The sequence below is a fragment of the Chrysochloris asiatica genome, unplaced genomic scaffold, assembly GCF_000296735.1.
Source record: "Chrysochloris asiatica unplaced genomic scaffold, ChrAsi1.0 scaffold00015, whole genome shotgun sequence".
NCBI classification, from domain to species: domain Eukaryota; kingdom Metazoa; phylum Chordata; class Mammalia; order Afrosoricida; family Chrysochloridae; genus Chrysochloris; species Chrysochloris asiatica.
The window spans coordinates 433,826-455,988 of NW_006408533.1; the positions used below are offsets into that span (position 1 = coordinate 433,826).

At 41.6% G+C, this 22,163-nt stretch overlaps 1 protein-coding gene across 1 annotated transcript in view; it reads right to left on the reverse strand.

Annotated features, from left to right (window-relative positions):
- TMEM241 (transmembrane protein 241) overlaps positions 1-22,163 on the reverse strand; it is a 184,729-nt gene that overhangs the window by 107,534 nt on the left and 55,032 nt on the right. Inside the window, exons 5-6 of the mRNA XM_006835118.1 lie at positions 11,077-11,154; positions 1,060-1,085 (exon numbers count right to left, since the gene is read on the reverse strand). Of these exons, the coding sequence (XP_006835181.1) occupies positions 1,060-1,085; positions 11,077-11,154 (104 nt within the window). The remainder of the gene's footprint in view (positions 1-1,059; positions 1,086-11,076; positions 11,155-22,163) is intronic.

The following is a 22,163-nucleotide window of genomic DNA, read 5'->3' on the forward strand; positions in this document are numbered from 1 at the left end:
GTGGCATAGCTTTCAGAATCACAGCAACTCACAAGCCACCACAGTATGACAAACTGACAGACGATTGGTGGCCATTTGGTTTTAAGTGGAAACTGTCACTTTAAATTTCAAGGAGATCTATGCACATGCGTAGTAGAGCCCTCCAGGGAAGGGGGTGGGGTGTCCATTCACTCAGGCACCCCCTCTAGTCACCAGAATGGAGGTACTCAGACAGTGAGAGACCAATGAACAGATACCAAAAAATGAATGTCCACATCTGTATCTCCATAGTTCTGTCAGGCATTCGTGACTGTTCTGATCCTTCCCCTGCTTGGGCTCTCCCAAGATGGTGGCTCCAGGAGCAGCTGAGCATCTTGAATTAGTAAGCAATGGATTTCTTGATTCTGCTCCAAATTCCCCTAGCTATAAACCTTCCAAGCTTCTAAATATTCTTTTATACATGGTTCAGAATTCTAGCACCATCCCTTGAGCCTGCTTGGTCCCGTATTCTGTGTTGTTGCGGACAGAGCTCCTCACTGCACATCAACCCAATCCATCATCTTGAACATCTTTTTTTTAATAGTCTAGCTGGGTTCATATTTCAACTGGAGAACTGAGGTCCAGGGAGTTATGAACCATGATCCTTTGCTGTGGCCCAGCACTAACTCAGATGCCCTGATTCACAGGCCAGTGTTTTTTCCACCAAGGAAAATATTAAAAACTCAGTAAACTTCAACAATCATTTAAAAACTTTTAAGTCATTTCCATGTTTTTTATTTCTACTCTCCATCAGTATTACACAACTAGTTTGTTACTAAAGCTTTGGGCATCAGTAGTTGAAATCTGGCAGGGGTTTATTTTATTTGTTTTACCCTTAGGAATAAAATATTTCATTAAACAAAAGCCAGAAACACATAATAAATTTCTGCATAAGATATAAAATAGAGATATATGAGTGTCTATAATATATTCCTGTAAGCTCAAAGAGAACAAATCTTCACCAAACAGAGTTTGATGTCATCAGAGTTAAAAATCAAGTTAAATCTTTTATTTTAAGCATTGATTTCTCTTAAAACTTACCTACAGATCTTTACAGGAGAAGTTTTCTGTAAGAAAATGAAGACATTGACCATTAGTCTTTACAAATTCTTTTTATTCCCCGTTATAAGAAAACATTTAGACTAGAAGGCAGATCAATTGTAAGTGTATTAGGGGGCTTAGCAGCTGCTACACTTTCATATTTATTGAGGCTTTTTGTTGCTTGGACCAAATGACGGTGACTCAGAGTTCCAGCACTGAGTCACTTCAGCAAAGCACTCTGGGTATGCAGAGCTTTGCCCGCCCACCAAGCACTGCTCACAGCACCATCGGAACCATGTTTACCCCGGAAAAGCTAATCTGTTATACTCAGTGAAAAGGGGGGAGGAGAGAGGGGTATGGAACCTGCGTAAGAGAAGTAAATAGGCTCTTGTTCAACTTCTCTCACAATTCTTTTCATTAACCCAGCTCTGACTGAGTGAGCTAGAAATGATCTGATGTGATCTTTAAGAAAAAGTTCTGACCATTCTTACTGGGATCACAATCAAGGTGGGAAGAAAATGTAGAGCAAAATTTGAAATCATAAAACAGACCAGATTTACTGGTCTGACCAAAATGGTGGGCCTTAGACACCCTTCACACCTGGAACTGATCCCACCTCCAAACAATCGCCTTTCAGCCAAATAACAGGCCTATAAGGAGCTCTGGTAGCGTGGTGGTTACGAATTGGGCAGCAAACTGCAAGGTCAGCAGTTCGAAAACTACTAGCTGTTCCACGGAGAAAGATGAGGCTTTCTGCTCCCATAAAGATTTATAGCCTCGGAAACCCTGTACAGGGTCACTATGAGTCAGAACCAACTCCACGGCATATAACAACAACAGCACAAAGTAGACAGTAACACTGACTGGAAGAGGTCCATAGTGGTGCCCATTCCAAAGAGAGGTGACCCAATGGAAAGCAGAAATCATCAAACAATATCATTAATATCACATGCAGGCAAATTTTTATTTAAGATTCAAAAATGTGTGCAGCAGCACACTGACAGGAAACTGCCAGAAATTCAAGCTGGATTCAGAAGAGGATGTGGAATTACAGATATCACGGCTTGCATCAGACGGATCTTGGCTAAAAGCTGAGCATACTTATGTGCTTAACTGTGTGAGTCATGACAAACTACGATAATATTTTGAAGAATGGGTATTCCAGAACACTAAATTGTGCTCATGAGGAACCTGCATATAGACAAAGAGCCAGCTGTTCACACAGAACAATGGGATATGGAATGTTTAAAATCAGGAAAAGGGAGTGCCAGGGCTGTATTCTCTCACCATACTTATTCAACCTGTACACCGAGAAACAATCCAAGAAACTTGATTATACGAAAAGAATATGGCATCAGGATTGGAGATAGATTCAGTAACAACCTGCAGATGGTAACAATATGCAGATGATATAACCTTGCTTGCTGGAAATAAAGAAGTCTTAAAATACAAACTGATGGAGATCAAAGACCACAGCCATCAATATGGATTGCACCTCAATGTTAAGAAAACAAAAATCCTCACTACTGGGCCAATAAATAATATCATGATACAGGGAGAAAATACTGAAGTTACCAAAGACATCGTTTTGCTTGGATCTACTATCAACACTCATGGAAGCAGCAGTTAAGAAATCAAATGACATATTTCATTAGGCAAATCTGCTGCACAAGATTAAAATGTTCAAGAGCAGAGATGTCAGTTTGAGGACTAACATGTGCTTGGCCCAAGCCATGGTAGTTTCAATAGCCTCATATGCATGTGGAAGTTGGGCAATGAATACGGAAGACAGTACAAGAATTGATGCATTTAAATTATGGTGTTGGAGAAGAGCATTTAAAGTACCCTGGATGTCCAGCAAAATAAACAAGACTGTCTCAGAAGAAGTATATGCAGAATGTACCTTAAAGCCATGATAGTGAGACTTTTTCTTTCATACTTTGAGCTTGTCATCATGTCCCTCAATTAGGACATCAACCTTAGTAAAGTGGGGAGTCTGATAAAAAGAGGAAGAGCCCCAATGAGACAGACTGACCCAGTGGCAGCAACAAGGGGCTCATACATAACAATTGTGAGGACAGGACAGTGTTTCTGCTGTGCACAGGGTCTCTATGAGTCCCAACGACTTGATGGCACCTAACAACACCACCCGTGAGGAATTTGTTCCTCAGAGCAATCAGTCATATGAGACCAAAGGGGCAGCATTCATCTAAAAACAAAGCTAAGAAGGAAGGAAGGAGCAGGAAAAACAGAACAAATGGAACCCAGGGAGAAATCGACAAGAGTGCTGTCACAGTGATGGGACTGTGACTCATCACGAAACGAAATGTGCAAATTGTAGGATGGAAAACTGATTTGCTGTGTAAACTTTCACCCAAATCACAAGAAAATGTTCAAGAAAGAAAAAGAAAAAGGAGAAGGGTCATTTTACTCATCTCATAAAAAGAAGAAATAAGAGTCTAAACTCTGTGCTTAAAGATCCCTGAAATGAAATTCTAAATTCGAACTCTCCCCTTACCTTTTCCTCAGTCAGGTGAGGGGAAGGAGTGCTTTGTACTTAGGAAGAAGGCAGCTTAGCAGGGAGCATCACAAAGATGAAGTCCTGGTGTGGCACTGTAGGATAAGCACTAGACCATAAGGTCTGTTTGAACTGCAAGGTCGGAGGCTCAAACTCACCAGCTGCTCCTCAGAAACCCTAAACAGGGTCACACTGCCTCGGGCTCAATGGCACTTAACAACATCACAGAGGTGGAGTCCTGTTGTGGTGCTGAAGGATAAGCACTGGACTGCAAACCACAAGTTGGTGGTTCAAATCCACCAGTTGCTCTTGGAAACCCTATATGGAGTCGCTATGAATTGGAACCAACTTGATGGCACTTAACAACAACAATAATATTTGGGAGTCCTAGTGTGGTGCTGTAGGATAAGCACTGGAACGTAAGGTCAGTTTGAACCACAAGATTGTTGGTTAAAACTCACTAGTCACTCCTCAGAAACCCTATAATAGGTTGCTATGAATTGGAACCGACTCAATGGCACTAAACAACAGCAAACACATATATTTGAGGAGTCCTGGTATGGCGCTGTAGGATAAGTACTAGACTCCTAATTGCAGGCTGGTGGTTTAAACCCACCAGCCACTCCACAGAAACCCTCTACAGGGTCACTCTAAGTTAGAACAGACTTGACTGTACATAAAAACAACTGTACAGAGGTGCTTTTGCTGTTTTTCAATATATATTAGGAGAAGCAGATAGAATAATAGATTGATTCTCAACATTTCAGAATTATTTTGCTAGTTGAGGGCAATTTTTCACACCAAATTCAGGTAAAGTGGTAGTGGTGGTGGTCGTGTGCCGTGGAGTCAGTTCCGACTCACAACAATGCTGGCTTATAGGGTTTCCAAGGCTATAATCTTCGTAGGAGCAGAAAGCTAGTAGATTCAAACTGCTGACCTTGAGGTTAGCATCCCAACTTGAAACCCACTACACTACCAAGGCTCCTGTCAGATAAAGTTTGGAATATCAACATAGTGTTTAAGAGTTGATCAGAGGCATAGACATGGTTTGTTATGAAGGTATGTCAAATTTTCACGTATTACTAAATAACCAAGTTTTGTTTTAGGAAAGACTAATATACAGGGTTGCTGTGAGTCTAAACCAACTCGACGGCACTTAACAACAACAACAACAACTGTGTACAGAGGTGTGGTTTGAATCTATCTTTCTCAAAGCAAAGCTGACCTGCCTCTACTGCCCCCTGGTGGGAACATATCAATTATCCCTGAAATACAGAAAAAACAAAGCTATGCCTTTGGTATGGGTTGTGCCTCCAAACAAAGAAAACAAAAATTCTCACCGCTGGACCAATGAATAAAATCATGATAAATGGAGAAAGAACAGAAGTTGTCAAGGACTACATTTTACTTGGGTCCGCCATCAACACTTTAGAAAGCAGCAGTCCAGAATCAAATGATATATTGTACTAGGCAAATCAGTTGTGCAAGACAGACCTCTTTAAAGTGTTTAACAGCAAAGCATTAAAGTGCACCTGTCCCAAGCTGTGGTATTTTCAATATCTTCATATGCATGTTGAAGTTGGACAACGGATAAGGAAGACCCTAGAAAAACTGATATAGGCATGGCGCTGTGGGTTCATGCACCAGACTGCAAAGTCAGTTTGAACTACAAGGTCAGCAGTTCAAGCTCACCAGCTGCTCCTTGGAAACCCTACACAGGGTCACTATGGGTCAGAAATGACTCGACGGCACTTACCAACAACAATTGGAAAAGAATATTAAAAGTACTATGGATTTCCAGAAGAACAAACAAAACTGTCTTGGAAGAAGTACAGCCAGAAAGCTCCTTAGAAACCAAGATGACCAAACTTAGTCACTCAGACTTCAGACATATTATCAGGAGGGACTAGACCCTGGAGAAGGACATCATGCTTGGTAAAATGGAGGGTCAGTGGATCAGAGAGAGAGCCCTAAGGAGATGTTTTGCACAGTGGCAGCAGTGATGGGTCAAGTATAACACAGACGGTGAGACTGGCACAAGACCAGGCCATGTTCTGTTCTGTGGTGCACACGTCACCCTGGGTTGGAACCGACTTGACGGCGCCTAACTACAACAGGTGATTAGGCTTAAAATACCTGGGGAATTGCTCTTGTTATGGTCAAGGGTGTTACTAAAATATTACCAGAAGTCTGGTGGAAGAGAAGGTGTGGAAAAGATACAGAAAAAGGGATTGGGCAACAGTCAACCTTATGCCTGAAAGAGTAAGAATTCATCTACTCCACAAAGGAGAGATGAATTATTATTATTATTTCATTTTAAACTCCTTTTGACTAAAGGAACCCAGATCTCAGATATCTCCGTATGAAAAGCACTGGACTTTGAAACACAAGGTCCATGGTTCGAGCCCACCAGTCACTCTTTGGGAGAAAGAAAAGACTTTCTGCTCCTGCAAAGATTTAAAGCCTCTGAAACCCTATACAATCCGCTATGCCCATTTTGGGGCATCACATTAAGTACGTGTTGAATCCTCTACTTGGTTCATTTGTGAGGATAAGAATTGTGTTTTCTAAATTGCTGTAACTTAAAACAAAAAGCAAATCCACAGCTTTCAGTTGCTTCTTACTTTTAGCAAGCTTATAAAGACAGAAAAGAACTGTCCTATAGGTTTCCACAGCTGTAATCTTTATGGAAACACAGACTGTCCCATCTTTCTCTTCCAGAGCAGCTGGTGGATTCTAACCACCAACCTTTTGGTTGACAGCTAAGTGCTATTAACCAATGTGCACCAGGGCTCCATCTCTGTAGCTTTTGTTGTCATTGTTAAGTACTGTCAAGTCAGTTTCAACTACGATTTGGAACATAGCAACCCTGTAAAGGGTTTTCCAGGCTGTAAATCTTTGCTGGAGCAGAAAGTCTCATCTTTCTCTTGCAGAACAGCTGGTAGGCTTGAACCATCAGTCTTGTGTTCACAGTGCAGTGCTTATCAATGTTTGTTATACAGTATATACCTAATAAGTGTTGAATATTGAACAAATAGTAATATACTAATATTAAACTATAATAAGTAGTAGTGATAATTCCACAAGCCACATCTTCCCTTGTAGCTTGTGTATATATGCAAGTGTACATGCATGCCCGCAGGTGTCTACATGTGTGTGTACACAAAGAAGTAGTTATGGATGGTGAGAAGGAACAGGAAGCTCTGGTCTATACTCACAATCTGGGGACAAGATCATGAGGTTACTCTCCAAAGCTGATTTCAGTGAAATGACACAAAATGCATAAAAAGCGACCTCACTGGAAGTAGCAAGTAATAGTGTGAGTCACTACTCCTCATGATACTCGGTTCCCTCACCAAGAACTCCAGGCTGTACGATCAGGAAAGTAAGACCAAAATCATATTATGGTTATAGAGCAGTTTAATGCTAAACTACTAGAAACCATCTAAAAGTCTCCAAACAAGGACTGGCTAACACATACTATTGACAATGATTTGTCCAATCATTTCCAAGAAAAGGTCCTCCCACCCTGGAAGTTTGGTTCCTAGTCTGCTTGGTAGAAACAGCCTTTGAGGCTTTGTCAACTCAGTGTCCTACCCTCACCCTAGTCTATTTGCTCACAATGTGGTTTTGTGACTAGACTTGTCCATCAGCAAGCAATATCCTGTGAATATGCCTGGATCATGTCTCTGAGCCAGGTAAACCTGAATGTTTAAATCCATCAGTCATGCACATTTCATGAATAAGAGCCTTTTGGGAATCAGCTGCATGAATCAGTCTGTGGGAGCCTGCCAACCTCAGTGACTAGCTCATGGACCAGTCTGAACTGTGCACCAGTTCTGGGGGCCAGACCCAGAGGTTACGTATGGTCCTGCCATCAGAGGGCTCAGATGAAGACAGGGGAGACACAAGGAAATAGACTATATTTCATCAAGCCTAGGACACCAAGGACTGCTGAAGATTCCTGTCATTTTGTGTCCTGGTATGGTGCTGTAGGGTAAAGCACTGCAACACAGGGCAGTTTGAACCACAAGGCGGCAGTTTAAGCTCACCAGCCGCTCCTCACAAACACTATACAGGGTCGCTATGAGTAAGAACCGACTCAATGGCACTGAACAACAACAATTAAGAAAAAATAATCATACCAAGACACATCATTGATTATAAGTGCATCCCAATTTCAGAGAGGTTTAAATGTGGAGGGGGAAAAAAAAAAGATTGTATGTTAGAACTGATAAATATGGAAACTGCTGGAAGGTATGACAAACGGATGTCAGAGAAAGGTGTCTGCTTAAGTGGTGGCATAAGGAGAGTAAGGTCAGTCCCACCCTCTCCCCAACTCCACCTGGATCTGACAGAAGTCATAGGGCCTCAAGGGACTTACCATAGGGTCCTTTCTCCCCTTCCTACAAGCCTCCCCCACCATTCCCTCCAGACAGCTGGGTGAATTCTTGAATCTGGTCAATCCCTTTGGGGCTTAAAAACCTGACCATGGCCTCCCACTACACTCAGCTTAAATGTCAAATTCCGCAGTTCCATCTCAAAGGCCATGCATTTTCTCCAGTCTTAGCCTAAGCACCTCTTCTCTTCCTCTTATTAACCTGTGGCGCTGTGGGCTAATGCGTCAGACTGCAAAGTCATTTGAACTGCAAGGTCAGTGATTCAAGCTCACCAGCTGCTCCTTGGAAACCTTCTACAGGGTCGCAATGAGTCGGAATTGACTCAATGGCACTTAACAACAACAACACTGGTCCAAAATTATTTCTGCCAGGTTCCTTCAACCTCTGGTCATCTGCACATGCTGCCCACTCTTTCTGGGACAACTTTCTGCACTATTCACCCTTCAGGGTTGTATTGAAATCTCAATTCCTCAAAGTGGCCTTCTTGGAACCCACAACCCAGTGTGTGGGTAGGACTATTCATTGATTGTCTGTGTCTTCTTCCAGGCAGCATAAGTCATGAGAATTGCAACTATCTCTCTCCTTCACTAATGTAGACACAGTGCCCAGCAGTGTGGTGGTCATCCAGGTGCTTAAAGATCTATGGAGTGCATGAGGTATGTTTGAAGAAATCTACCAAGAGATGTTATGGCTGTTGGCATGTGCTGTTGAGTGGGTTCTGACTCGTAGAGACCCTGCATGTGGTTTCTGAGGAGCAACTCATAGTTTGAACTGCCAACTTTGAGGTTAGCAGTTCAGTGCTTTACCCACAAGCATCACACCAAGACACTAAGAGATAAGAGCAAAGAAACCTCAAGGCATGCTCTAGAAACCCTCATCCACTCATAGTGCTACAGTTGACATGGAAAAGTCTGGTGGTCCCTCAACAAGTTAAACATGGAATTACCACATGACCAGCAAACTCCTCTCCTAGGTATACAAGGGTAAGACAGAAAGTATTGCTACTAGGGTTCCCATTCACATACGCATGGGTTTATTCCAAACAAAGTGTGTTTAAACATGAATCTATACGCAGTAGATAGCTGCAGACAAATTCTCTCAGTAATACACTGTGTTAGTCCATTAGGATACCTAAAAAAAAGGCCCAGTCAAAACAGCGACTTCTGAGGGAAGTTAAATTAAAGGCAAAGACGCCAGTTCAAAAAGGTTATGGAGACTATTCTGGGGGATCTCAAAAGGGTAATCTTGATAGCTTTTCTCGAAGGACACAGGATGGTTGTAGGGACTTATTATGAAGAAGTTTAAATAGAAAACTGCACTGGTGAGAAAAGGCCAGGGAAGATGCACCAAGGAATTTTTTTCCATCACAACACTGCACATGCTGATTCACCGTGGGCAGTAAGGGCTTTCTACAAGAATTTCATTGGGAAACCTTACCCTATCTACCCTACAGCACTAATCTTGCCCCTTCAGACTTCTTTTTGTTCCGCAAACTCAAAGAATGTTGACAAGGAACATAACTTGAGCACCTTGAGGATACCCAAACTGCCATTTTTATGAGCTATAAATTTAAAAGTATGGGATTCTTTGGGGAAGGGTTTGAGCACTGGAAACATCACCTTCAGAAATGTACAGACCTAGATGGGGAATATGTCAAGAAACCATATCTTCACATTTTTATTTTCTTGTTTAATAAAGGTTTCTATGATTTAATAGCAATACTTCTGACTTGCCCTTGCAGATCCAAAAGACTTTGAAAGGAGCAGCACAGACAGACACCTGTATATCAGTGCTCACTGCAGCACTTCCCATAATAACCAAAAGGTGAAAACAACCAAAATGTCCATCAGCAGATGAATGGCTAAAGAAAACATCACTCTACCCATACAATGGAATATGACTCAGCTGAAAAGAGAAATGAAGTCTTAATACATGCAGATGAATCTTAAAACAGTATGCTGAGTGAAGTAAGTCAATCACAAAAGGACAGCTATTGTACAATCTCTGATAGGAAATTGGCAAATGTATAGAGACCAAAACGTTTAAGTGTTTACAAAAGGAGGCAGGCAGTGAAGAAGGAAGAGTCACTGCTTAGGGACACTGACTGTTTGTGAATGGGGGTGGCATCATTTGGAAAAAGGTAGTTGGGATAGATGTACATATCAATGTCACATTTATACCTGTAAAAATGGTTGAATTGGCAAATATTTTGTTATATATATTTTTTATTGCATATGCTCATATACAAAGGACATAGTCCAGGAAAAGCTAGCATATATAGAACATCTACAACATGCCCCAAATTGTTAGAGGTGCTTAACACATATACCTGAGTCCTCTCAATAACTCTGAGTTGGATACCATTCTTATCTCGTTTCATAATTGGAGGCACAAAGATGAAGCAATGTTCTCTAACTGATATGAGGTAGATCTGCGATTGGAAACAAAAGCAAATGCTCCCAGGACCCTGTGTGAACCTTTCCCGTAACATTTGTGCGATATTAAGATTGGCTCTTGGGGATGTACACCCCTATGCAGGCCCACAGCAAAGCACTTTTATCAATGAGACACTAGTGGTTCAGTGGAAAGCCTCTCACCTTCCATGTGGGAGGCCAGATTCCATTCCCAGCCAATGCAATGTCTGTCAGTAGAGGCTTTCAATTTACTATGGTGCTGAACAGGTTTCAGGGGGAACTTCCAGACTAAGACAGATTAGGAGGAAAGATCTAGCAATCTACTTATGAAAATCCACCAATTAACACTCTATTAATCACAGTGGTCCAGTTTGGTTCTGCTTGGGGTCACCCTGGATCAGAGGCCAACTGACTCAAGAGCATTTAACAATAACATCATCCTGAAGTCTGGCTCAGTTTGGTCTAGAACTCAGTTCTGTTCAGGCAAAAAAGCATTCCTGTGTATGCTTGAGAAACTGAAGGGATGTCAAAACTATGATCTCTGAAATAGGGAACCACTGTCAGATGCTCTTGAAATGGAAATTGGTGTCAAAAAAAGGAAAATACTAATATGGACCATGAAACAAGTGCTTCTTTGAATTTTAAAGCAACTGAAATCAAATTCCCATACTGCATTATCATTTACCTCTTTCTGAAAAAACTTCTGGTGCCCACAGATGATAACTTCAGCTACGTTATGCAAAGTGAGAAAGACAGGGATGGTCTGAAAGAAAACAGAGTGATAAGCATGAAAATATTTTCAACCTCATAATTACATAACCCTTGTTTTTTGTTTAAAAATAAAGATCTGTAGGAACTCCTGGCATTCACTTATATAATCCTCTCCAACAAGACTGTTTCACATGGATTTCTGTTCTTTGTTGCAGAACTATTTCTTTTTTTTTCTTTTTTTTTAAGTTTTTACTGTGAATTGAGTGATAGTTGACATGGAGAACATTGGTTTTGCACTCATCCTATTGCAGTTTATTTCATTGCAATGATTACAATCCCCTCCAGTCATCATCATTCAAGTATTTGCTTCTATTCCCTCTGGGATTTTTTTTTTTTTTTGGGGGGGGGTGTGTGGGGGGGTCGTTGATGTACACAAAAACACTCAGGAATATATAATCATCTAAACAACCCATGGGCACATTCTGCAAGTCTGCCTCCTGGCCGCCAGCACACAACCTTTCTCTTTCCATGAATCTAGGGTTCTCAGCTGCTCCCTCTCTCCATGTCCTCATTTCTGCCTCCATCTCTGGTGTCACTGTTTCTCTGGATAGGGTCCCACACTCTGCTTGTGCTCTTCTCTCTTGATGGTCTTAGGGTCCTCTGTTTCTGAACTAGAAGATTAACTACTCCCTACTTTATGTTACAAAATTTCTACCTTCACAGTTGTGACAGTCACATTTAGTGATGATAACAATTACTATTGAATCATAAGAATCTTATCCCCATCTCTTTTCCCCAGACCTGTCTAGACAAGATGAAGTGGGGATTCTACCTTCCTCTGCACACTCTAAAACTAAACATCCTCTTGAAAACTTGTAAGCCAGCCACTTGGTGCCTTTAGAGCCCCCTTCCTCCATCCTCCCCCCAATTTTAGGCAGCCAGTGTCTAAATTGCTCGTCACTATCAACCCTATATACTGAGGAGATAGGCTTGATCCTTGATAGTGAGGTGCAAAATTATTCTTGGTAGGGTAAAAAAACGCCGCTCCTATTCTCATTTGCATATAAGTATTAGGCATCTATGGTATGTCAAAAAAGTTCCAATAAAAATATAGACCCTGGTGGGCACTATACGATAAGCACTGGACTGCTAGCCACAAGGTCTGCAGTTCAAACTCAACAATCACTCTAGGAAACCCTGTACAGTGTCACTGAGTCAGAACCGACTCAATGATACACAAAAACTATCTGTCGGGCACTGTATTAGGTGGGGACACACCTTGTGAGCAAGGTGGATACTTTACAGACACTTTACTGCTCTGATGGGCACACTGAAAGCTAACATGTATAGAGCTTTGAATAGAATTGAGGGCAGAGACATCTGATCTACAACAGGAATGAAGCTTTCTTGGAGAACGTGAAGCCCAAAGTCTAAAAGAGAACTGAATGATGAACTGAAGTGAGCGGAACCAAAGGAAAGGAGGCAGAAAAGAGTTCCAAGCAGAGGAATACACAAAGGCCCAGAGCAGATCGTGAATTCAGCTCCTCCAAGTTAACTGAAGAAGCTGAGCATGGCTGGGACATGGCATGAAAGGAAAAAGAAGGGGAGAGGAAGGTGGGAAGTGAATCACAGATCATATTAGGGATGACAGACTTTGTCCTGAAGCCCAATAGGAGTCCCTGCTGAGAGTTTTAAGGCAGCTAGTGACGTGATGTGATCTATCTGTTTAAAGGTGCATGGGCCACAGCGTAAGGACAATGGTACAAATGGCTACAGGGGTCTAGGGTACAGTATGCTGAAAAATGGTCCCCAAAGATATCCAGACCCTAATCTCGAGAACCTGAAAATGGTACTTGCTATAAGGATCATGAAATGGGAAGATTATTGTGGGTTCTCTGGGTAGGCCCTAATTGTAATCACAAGTGTCTTCATAAGAAGGAGATGGGAGAAGATTTGACACATGGAGAGGGAAAGATTACGTGAAGATGAAGCAGAGATTTGAAGACAATGGCCTGGAAGGTTGGAATGACGAAGCCATGAGTTAAGGAATGCTAGCAGCTACCAGATGCTGGTTTCTCTCCTAGAGTTTCAGGGGGTAACACAACTCTGCTAATACCTTGATTCCAGCCCAGTGATACTAATTTCAGACTTTTGGCCTCCATAATTATCAGAGAATAAATTTCTTTTCTCTTAATCCACCACATTTGTGGCAGCTACAGGAAGTCACAACACAGATTTGGTACCAGGATGTGGATGCTATTGTAACAAATATCTGAAAAATATACAAGTGGCTTTGAAATTGAGTAATAGGTAGGGGATAGAAGAATTTTGAGAAGCATGATAGAAAAGGTCTACACTGCCTTGAGCAAACTGTCAGTAGAAATAAAGACAAACAAGACTTTGCTAGTGAGCCCAGAGGAAGTCTGAAGAATGGGAGCGGAAGCTTCTCTCATCTTAAAGAGTACATATGAGGGGGCTTCAAAAAGTTTGTATAAAAATGGAAAAAATTATAATGAAACTTTTCCACGAACATTTTGAAGCCCTCTCGTATATCTTAATAAGTAGAGTGTTGGTAAAAATACAAACATTTAAGGCGCCTCTGGTGAGGGCTCAGAAGCAAATGAGTAACATTACTGAAAACTGGAAGAAAAATGATCGTTGTAATATGGTGGCCAGGAGCATGGTGGCTCTATAGGGTAAGCATTGGATTGTAAACCACAGGATCAGTGGTTCGAGTCCACCAGTCACTCTGCAGGACAGAGATGAGGTTTTCTGCTCCCACAAGGATTTACAGCACTGGGAACACTAAACAAGGGTCATTGTAAGTCAGAACCAAGTCCACAGCATATAACAATACCAAATGAGCGAATCATGTCCTACAGTTGTATAGAAAGCATATCTTGTAAACAATGAACTTTAACATTTGGCTAAGGAGATTTCTGAGCATAATGTTAAAGGTGCAGCCTGGGTGCTTTCTTTTCACTGCTCACAGTAAAAAAAAAAAAAAAAAAAATTAATGGGGGGAAAATTTATTAAAAACAGAGGATCTGTTCATTTACTTCACTCGTCTGTTTGCTAAGAATGGCAGTCTCTCCTAATTTGATAGGCCAGTTGGTAAAGTGAGAAGGCTGAAGGGATAAGAGATTTTGCTATTGTCTTTGTTACTTGTAAAGGAGCCCTGGTGGCACAGTGGTTAAGCACTTGGCAGTTTGAACACACCAGCTCCTCCGCAGGAGAAAGCTGTGAAGTCTGCTTCAATAAAGATTTACAAAAGAAAAGAAGAAAAAACAAAAGTGGAGCTAGAAAAGACAAATTCAAGGGAATATAAAAAGGAAAAGAAAGAATATACAAACAAAAATAATGAAAGAACAAAAACAAAAGCAGTGTAGTTGTTGAAACCAGAGCTCAATTCAGAAGCAAAAACTCTGCCAGCCGAGGAACTCATGAGGTGGGTGTGGGAGTGAGGTGACAATGGTGCTCGTGGCCCCCGATGGATTCCTATAGGCCTAGGTGTTATCTATGTTCAGGGCAACCAATCTGAAAGTAGTTCGTAGAAGTCCCTGATAGAGTTAGTTACAGTGTCTGTTAGGACCACAGGGCAGCTGGGAGCAGGGGGGCTGGTTATAAGGGTTTCTGCTAGACTAATACTGGTCTAGACTCAATCCTGAATCCAGGCACCAAAGTGGAACAACAGGCCCCTGCCTCACATTGGTGTGGCTCTCAACTACATGACTCCAAACTCTTGGAGAGCAGGGTCTATGTTAGGAGTGATTGAGGGTGAGGGCTGGTCACACCTCAGGTGACCAGGGGAACATAGGGAAAATGAAGGAATGGTACCTTTCCCATCACTTGTGTGAACCTGCTCTCCAAAGCTGCCCACAAAAATCCAAGATGGTCATGCCATGTCTGGCCAGCCATTCACTAGTCAGTGTCCCTCGTTAGCCATCCTTGCTCAGCTTCTCCTCCCAGCAAGCACTCAATGTGCAACTCTAACGTCCTTCTGAAATACAGGGTTCCAGGGTTTTCATGTGTGCCTGTTTCATTTGTTCTCCTAGCTTTGTTGTAATGTGTCTGCCTAGTCCACTATCTTACCAGAAGTACCCTGTATGATGTTCTTCATGCCGTCCCACAACTCCTCTGGTTATGAGTATCTAATGTATCAAATCTGTTCTTGAGATGTTTCTAAGTGTAGGATCTGCTCAAGGTCATATTTTGGCTCTTGTGCACTTGTTTTAACTTTCTTCAGCTTCGGCCTGAACTTGCATATGAGCAATTGATGGTGGGGTCCACAGTCTGACCCTGGCCTTGCTTTGGCTGATGATATGGGGCTTTTCCAATGTCTCTTCCCAAAGATACAGTCAATTCACAGATATAGTCAATTCGATTCTGTGTATTCCATCTGGTGAGGTCCATGTGTATATTTGCCTTTTATGTTGCTTAAAAACAATATTTGCAATGAACAAGTCATTGGTCTTGCAAAATTCCATCATGCGATCTCTAGCATCATTTTTATGACCAAGGCCATATTTTCTATCTACTGATCCTTCCTTCTGTTTCCAACATCTTCATTCCAATCACCAATAATTATCAATACATCTAGATTGCAAGTTTGATAAACTTCAGACTAAAGTAGTTGGTAGAATTCTTCAACTCCTCATCACTGGCTTGACGGGTTACTGCATAAATTTGAATAATAGTGGTATTAACTGGTCTTCCTTAAAGGTATATGGATATTACTCTATCACAGACAGCACTGTACTTCAAGACAGACTTGATATGTTCTTCTTAATGATGAACATGAGGCCATTCCTCTTCTATGCCATTCTATGTTATTTCTGTCATAGTAAACCATGTGATTGTCAAATTCAAAATGGCCAATTCTAGTCCATTTCAGATCACTAATAGCTAGGAATTCCAGACCTAGGCAACTATTAATCTACTTTTTGTCCCTATAAATTTGCCTATTCATATAATATATAGTCTTTTGAAACTCACCTCTTTCACTCAGCATATTTTGTTTTTTCAATAATTATTTTGTTGTTCATACAATACAGAAAAACATACACCAATTCAATAGCTGCTACATGTATAATTTCCTAACATCATTAACATGTTTCTATAGCTGTGATGAGAAATGAGTAACTTTTACTCAGACAGTTTTCATTATTCTTACGCTTCCCAGAGTGGAATCTTGAAACTCTGGTTGCTATGTGTTCAGGTTATTGCAAGTGACTAAGAACAGTTTTCTCTGGAAAATTCTGGTCCTACCCATGGGCCCATCTTGGACTGGTGCTGCGGCGGTGTGAATGACTCTCTTTTTCAAGCATGGATGCTGGATAGGCTTTTCTTAATTTTTATAAAGGAATGTCAATCCTACTTTATCTTTGAGTGATTTTTCAAACAAGTGGATATCTGTACTCCAGATCCTTACCAAAGAATGAGCCTGTGCTCTCTTTTGCTGTCTGATTTTTATCAAGTTCTCAAATGCAAGAAATGCTATTCCTAGAGGATCATTTCAATGCAGTGAGCAGGATTTCTATCCCCGGAAACCTGCTCCTTCTGAGTGGCACTGTAGCCTCATGCTCCTAAATGTACCAAGAATACCAGAAATGAAGCTGCTTTTTTGTTTACTAACAGTATATTACTGAAGACCCTGCCCCACCAGGTTGCCCAGTCTACTCCTTACAAAACAGTCTCTCAGACACCAGAGCAAAGAAGAGCTTTGCTTTTCCTGAGCAACAGCTCCACTTTTATCTGATAACCACTGAGAGTCTTACATTTTTTTTAAATTTGTCTGTAAAAAGTTATAAGCTGAATTCAAGGCTGAAAATTTTTATTTCATAAGATATTACATCATCAATTTCTATGTGCTAACGCTCCTTGGCATCTCATCTTGCTCCTCTGTCTATTATCCTTTTCCTAGATCTTCTCCAAAGTTCTAATCACAGATATTTGTTTCTTGCTTTATTTTAGGCATTATTACAAGTAGAGTCCCTTGGTGGTACAAACAGTTTAAGCACTTGACTGGTAAAAGAAATGTTGGTGGTTCAAGCCCACCTAGAGGTATCTTGGAAGAAAAAATTAGTGATCTACTTTAGCTCTGGTATTGTAGTGGTTATGAGCCGGGCTGCCAACCTCATGGACAGCAGTTCAAAAGATGAGGCTTTCTGCTCCCATAAAGATTTACAGCCTCGGAAACCCTGTGCAGGGTCTCTATGGGTTGGAACCGACTCAATGGCACTTAACAACAACACACAATAAGGAGCTCTGGTAGGGTAGTGGTTACAAATCGGGCTGTTAACCTCAAGGTCGGCAGTTCAAAACTACCAGTCATTCCGTGGGAGAAAGATGAGGCTTTCTACTCCCGTAAAGATTTACAGTCTTGGAAACCCTGTGCGGGGTCACTATGAGTCGGAACTGGCTCCACGGTACTTACCAACTTTAGAAAAATATATACAATAAAACATTTGCCATTTTAACCATTTTTAAGTGTACAATCAATGACTTTAATTATATTCACCATGTGGAGCACCCAATAGCACTATTCATTTCCAGATGTTTTTTATCTCTCTAAACTCAGTACTCCCATCCTCTCCTTCCCCAGTCCCTATTAACCACTAAAAGACTTTTATCTCTATGCATCTATTATTCTAGGTTCACATCAGTAGGCTCAGAGAAGATTTGTCCTTTTGTGCAAGACTCATTTCACTCAGCATCATGTTTTCAAGGTTCGCCCATGTCATGGCATGTACCAGGACTTCATTTATTTGTATGACTGTGTAATATTCCATTGTTTGTAGGAGAATAAGTCAAAAATTATCCACACTTTGGCTGTAGAATTTATTTTAATCAACTTTTAGAAAAGACAAATATATCATTTTTCAACATAATCTGCTTGTCAATAAGCTTTCCTATTCCCTTATTTTAAAATATTTTAGGCTGAGCTGCGAGCCATGAATGTACCACTGTCTTCATTTCTTCATCAGAGGTGAATCTTTGTCCTCGAAGGGCTGCTTTCAGGAGACTAAACAGTGAAACTCTGATAGACCAAAATCAGGACTACAGGCAGGATGCTTTACCACCTCAAAATCAAGTTTTTGCCGAGTGTCAATAGTGAGGGCAGAGGTGTGTGGACATGCATTGTCATGCAAGATCACAATGCCCTTGGATAGCAGTTTGCTGCATTTAATCCAAAGTTTAGGCTTCAGATCTTCAGTGAGCATCTCACTGTAACAAGCACTGTTGAATGTTGAACCTTCTACCTGATAGTGTTCCAATACTGGCCCTTGAGAATCCCAGAAAACTGTAAGCATCTGTTTTCTAGCTGGTGGTTGACTTTTGAATGTTTTCTTGGTGGGCGATTGAGGATGTTTCCATTCCAGACTTTGCTGTTTACTCTTAGGCATATCATAATGAATCTATGTTTCATCACCAGTAATGATTTTTTTAAGAAACTTTTATCTTCCTTTGAGTTTCGGTCTAATGCTTCTCTTCATGCTCTTCTGTGAGTTGTGTCAGTACCCACCTGACACAAACTTTTCAAAACCCAAGTCTGTCGGGAATTATTTCATAAGCAGAGCCATTGCTGATTTGTGACTCATCTGTTCAACAGAATCGTTTCACCTCAATCATCTCATGCTCAATGTTGTCATCAGTTGTGGACGTGGACAGACATTTTAATATAAACAGAGTGCGGATAATTTTTTACTCAGCTTCGTACATTCCACATTCCATTTATCTGAGTTTAGAGGGATGAAAACATCTGGAAATGAAAAGTGGAACTGGTTGTACCACATGGTGAATGTAATTAATGTCATTGAACTGCAGATTGTAAAATGGTTACAGTGGCAAATATTTTATTATATAGTTTTACCATAATTAAAAAGAAATTTAAGCCTTGAAGCTAAACTCAGATATCCCGTCAAAACAACACTGTGGAAGAGAAGTTGAGCTGCCTCTCTGCTCAACAGTCACAGGAAACATTGAGGAAGGTTCTCCACTCGACACCATTTACATTCTTTTCTTTTGAAGATCCAAGTTCCACTGTGTGACACTGGAGCCAAACAAAGAAAGGGGGACTTTATCCAGTGCACACCTCACCACGACCCACATCCCATCCAATCCCCACCCCCAACGTATTAAGTAAATGTTGTGAGGGAGGTGAGGAGCCTTGACAAGCAGTTAGGGAAGGACCAAGATCAAAGAACTCGGCAAGGACATCAATGAAGTTTGTAACCTAGATTTACAGAGTCCCCCCAACTGTTGATCCTGGCCTCCTCCTCCAAGCAAGAAAATAGCATGGCTTGAGCAGCCAAATCACCACCAACACCTGGGATGGCTTCTCCAGGGAAAGCTCACTACTATATGAATTAGCACATGTATTCACTCACCCACACAGAGTTTTAAGGCAAACTTGTCTAGCTGAGAAGGCTTCATGGGAGGAGAAAATGCTGCCTAATAGGAGTAGTAATGAGCCATCAAGTTGTACTGTACATCCAAAGACCGACCCTGATGCCAACAGGCCATCATCACAGGGACCTTATTCAATGTAAGGAAGGGAGAGCAGTTGAGCCATTCCTCCCCTCTTCTCCCTTGTTGTTGTTGTTGTTAAATGCCATCAAGTCAGTTCTGACTCATAGCAACCCTGTATAGGGTTTCCAAGGAGCAGCTGGTGAGTTTGAACTACCGACCTTGTGGTTCAAACTGACCTTGTGATCCAGTACTTTATCCTACCACTTCACGCCAGGACTCCCCTCTTCTCCCTAGCCACTTCGTCAGTGGTAATGGGCTGATGGCCTGTGGTTACTGTGATTTAAGGAGGAAAGGGGTGAGCTTTGGGGATGAACTGTTATCCTGGGACAGACCGAAGGTGTTGAATGAATAGCTACAAGAATAATCTCTTGTTCCTTAACTGTGTATCATCCAGTTGTGAGCTTGAGGTGGAAGAATCTATAAAGAGCTCTTCCCACAGAGCTTTTGCAGAATTAAACGAGCTTCCTCTCCTGAGCTGCTTCTCCAGAGAACAGGCTTCCAAGCCTTGTCAGACAAAGGTACTGTCAAAGGGAAGGAGCTGCTAGGAAAGTACTCTGAATGACAGTACACCCAGAGATTTTCACTCAGCACTTTCTCCAATTCCTGGTGGATTCCTTAAACAGACAACTTGGCACCAGCATATCATGCCTGTTTTCTATACAACACAAATGATGAAGCACCTCGTGTTTGATTCACAATATTAGTTTTTAAGCAACTTTGTAAAAACACAAAACCTAGGAAACAAAGAAAAGATGCTTGGCTACATTACTTCACTAAAAAACAGTGATATGTCTCCTTCCACTTTAATCTGGTATAAATGTGTTTAATTGTTTCCCTTCACACAAAGAGTCTGAATGGCAACTGCTTCTTTTAGTCTATGAGAAGGCTGTGTCTGGGTCAATGCCATTCAGGGTGCTGAGCATTCAGGATGACACAAGGAGCTCTCACCAGAATGTAAAGAATGTACTGCATCTGTCTTCAAAAAGCCCTGCTAGGAAAAAACAAAGTCAGCTCCACTAAACAGTGTGTTCGGTGCTAAAGCTAGTGTACTGTTCTGGAGCAATCGCCTTATCTCGCTGGGAGCAGATAACGGTTCAGACACACAGCACCCGTGGCCCACACTCTGAGTGGCTGCTCTAAGTTACACAACTCCCCATCTATCTGGGATTGCACCAGACTCATGTTTATGATGGACTTTTGAGGTTTCGGTAAAGCACCCCAATATTAAGTCCCCACTATGTCCTTTCTCATTCTATGGGACCTGGGAGGGATTTCCTTATGACTTCTTGTAGTTGTTAAGTGCCATCAAGTCAGGTCTGACTCACAGTTACAACTCCTAACAAGTTGTATAGGGTTTCCAAGGCTGTAAATATTTTTGGACCAGAAAGGCTCATCTTTCTCCTATGTAGTGATGGATGGGCTTGAACAACAGACTTTGTAGTTCACAGGCCAGTGTTTATCCCACAGAGCCAACTCACCCCCCTAGATCAGTGCTGTTGTTAAGTGTCATCAAGTCAATTCCTACTCATAGCCACCCTGTATAGAGTTTCCAAGAAATGGCTGGTGAGTTCGAACTACCAACCTTGTAGCTCAAACTGACAATGGGGTCCAGTGCTTTATCCCACAGCACCACACCAGGACGCCATACCAATTGTGCTGTGAATCTCTGTGGCCATAGAGAATGACTCCGGGAGGTCATGACCCAGGGTCAGCCAATCAGATAAGGAGATTGCACCAGCACTGATCTGGGAGGTGAGTCACAGATCAGTGGCCCAGACAGATCCAATGAGTGAATTCTGTGCTCATGCAAAAGCTACAAGGAAGACAGCCTTCTTCCATTAGATTTAAGGTATGAATGTGAATCTGAGTTAATGGAGTTCATGAGGGAAGAGCTGTCTATGAAATAGAGCAAAGACAAAGAAAGCAGACCTGAGATGTGGAGAGAGCAATTGGATTCTGAGTATCTGGATCAAGCCATGCCTGAAGCAGAAGTCTTCCCTAGAACTTATCAGTTGCATGAAAAGTTCTCTTTTGTTTAGACCAATTTGTGAGCTTTCAAACATGTGTGTCCAAGAATTCAAAGTGGTACAGTTTTGCGTGGCTACTGTACCATGGATTCATTCTAAAATCCACATGCATTGCTGCTTAAGAGACAAATCTGAAAAGGTAAAGGACAAGGCGTGAGAAGAGCTGCCAGTGTCTGGAACCAGAGGCCGGTTCCTGAGACTTCCCACACCCATGTCTCTTCCTCTGTCAGGTGAGTAACATCGGTCTCACCCACCACCTCTCAGGTGATTTCTAGATTCATATGAAGAGACACAGAGGAAGTTACTTGAAACATGACAAAGACACTACATATGTACGTACAAACAATGAGTATGAGTCAAAAATAACCTGCACTTGGTTATCTTAAAATGCCTGTCCACGCCCACAGCTGATGACAACATTGACATGCATGTGAAATTCTGTCGAATATACGAATGACAGTGGATTATGTGGCAAATCATCTGCAATCCAGTCATGGCTCTG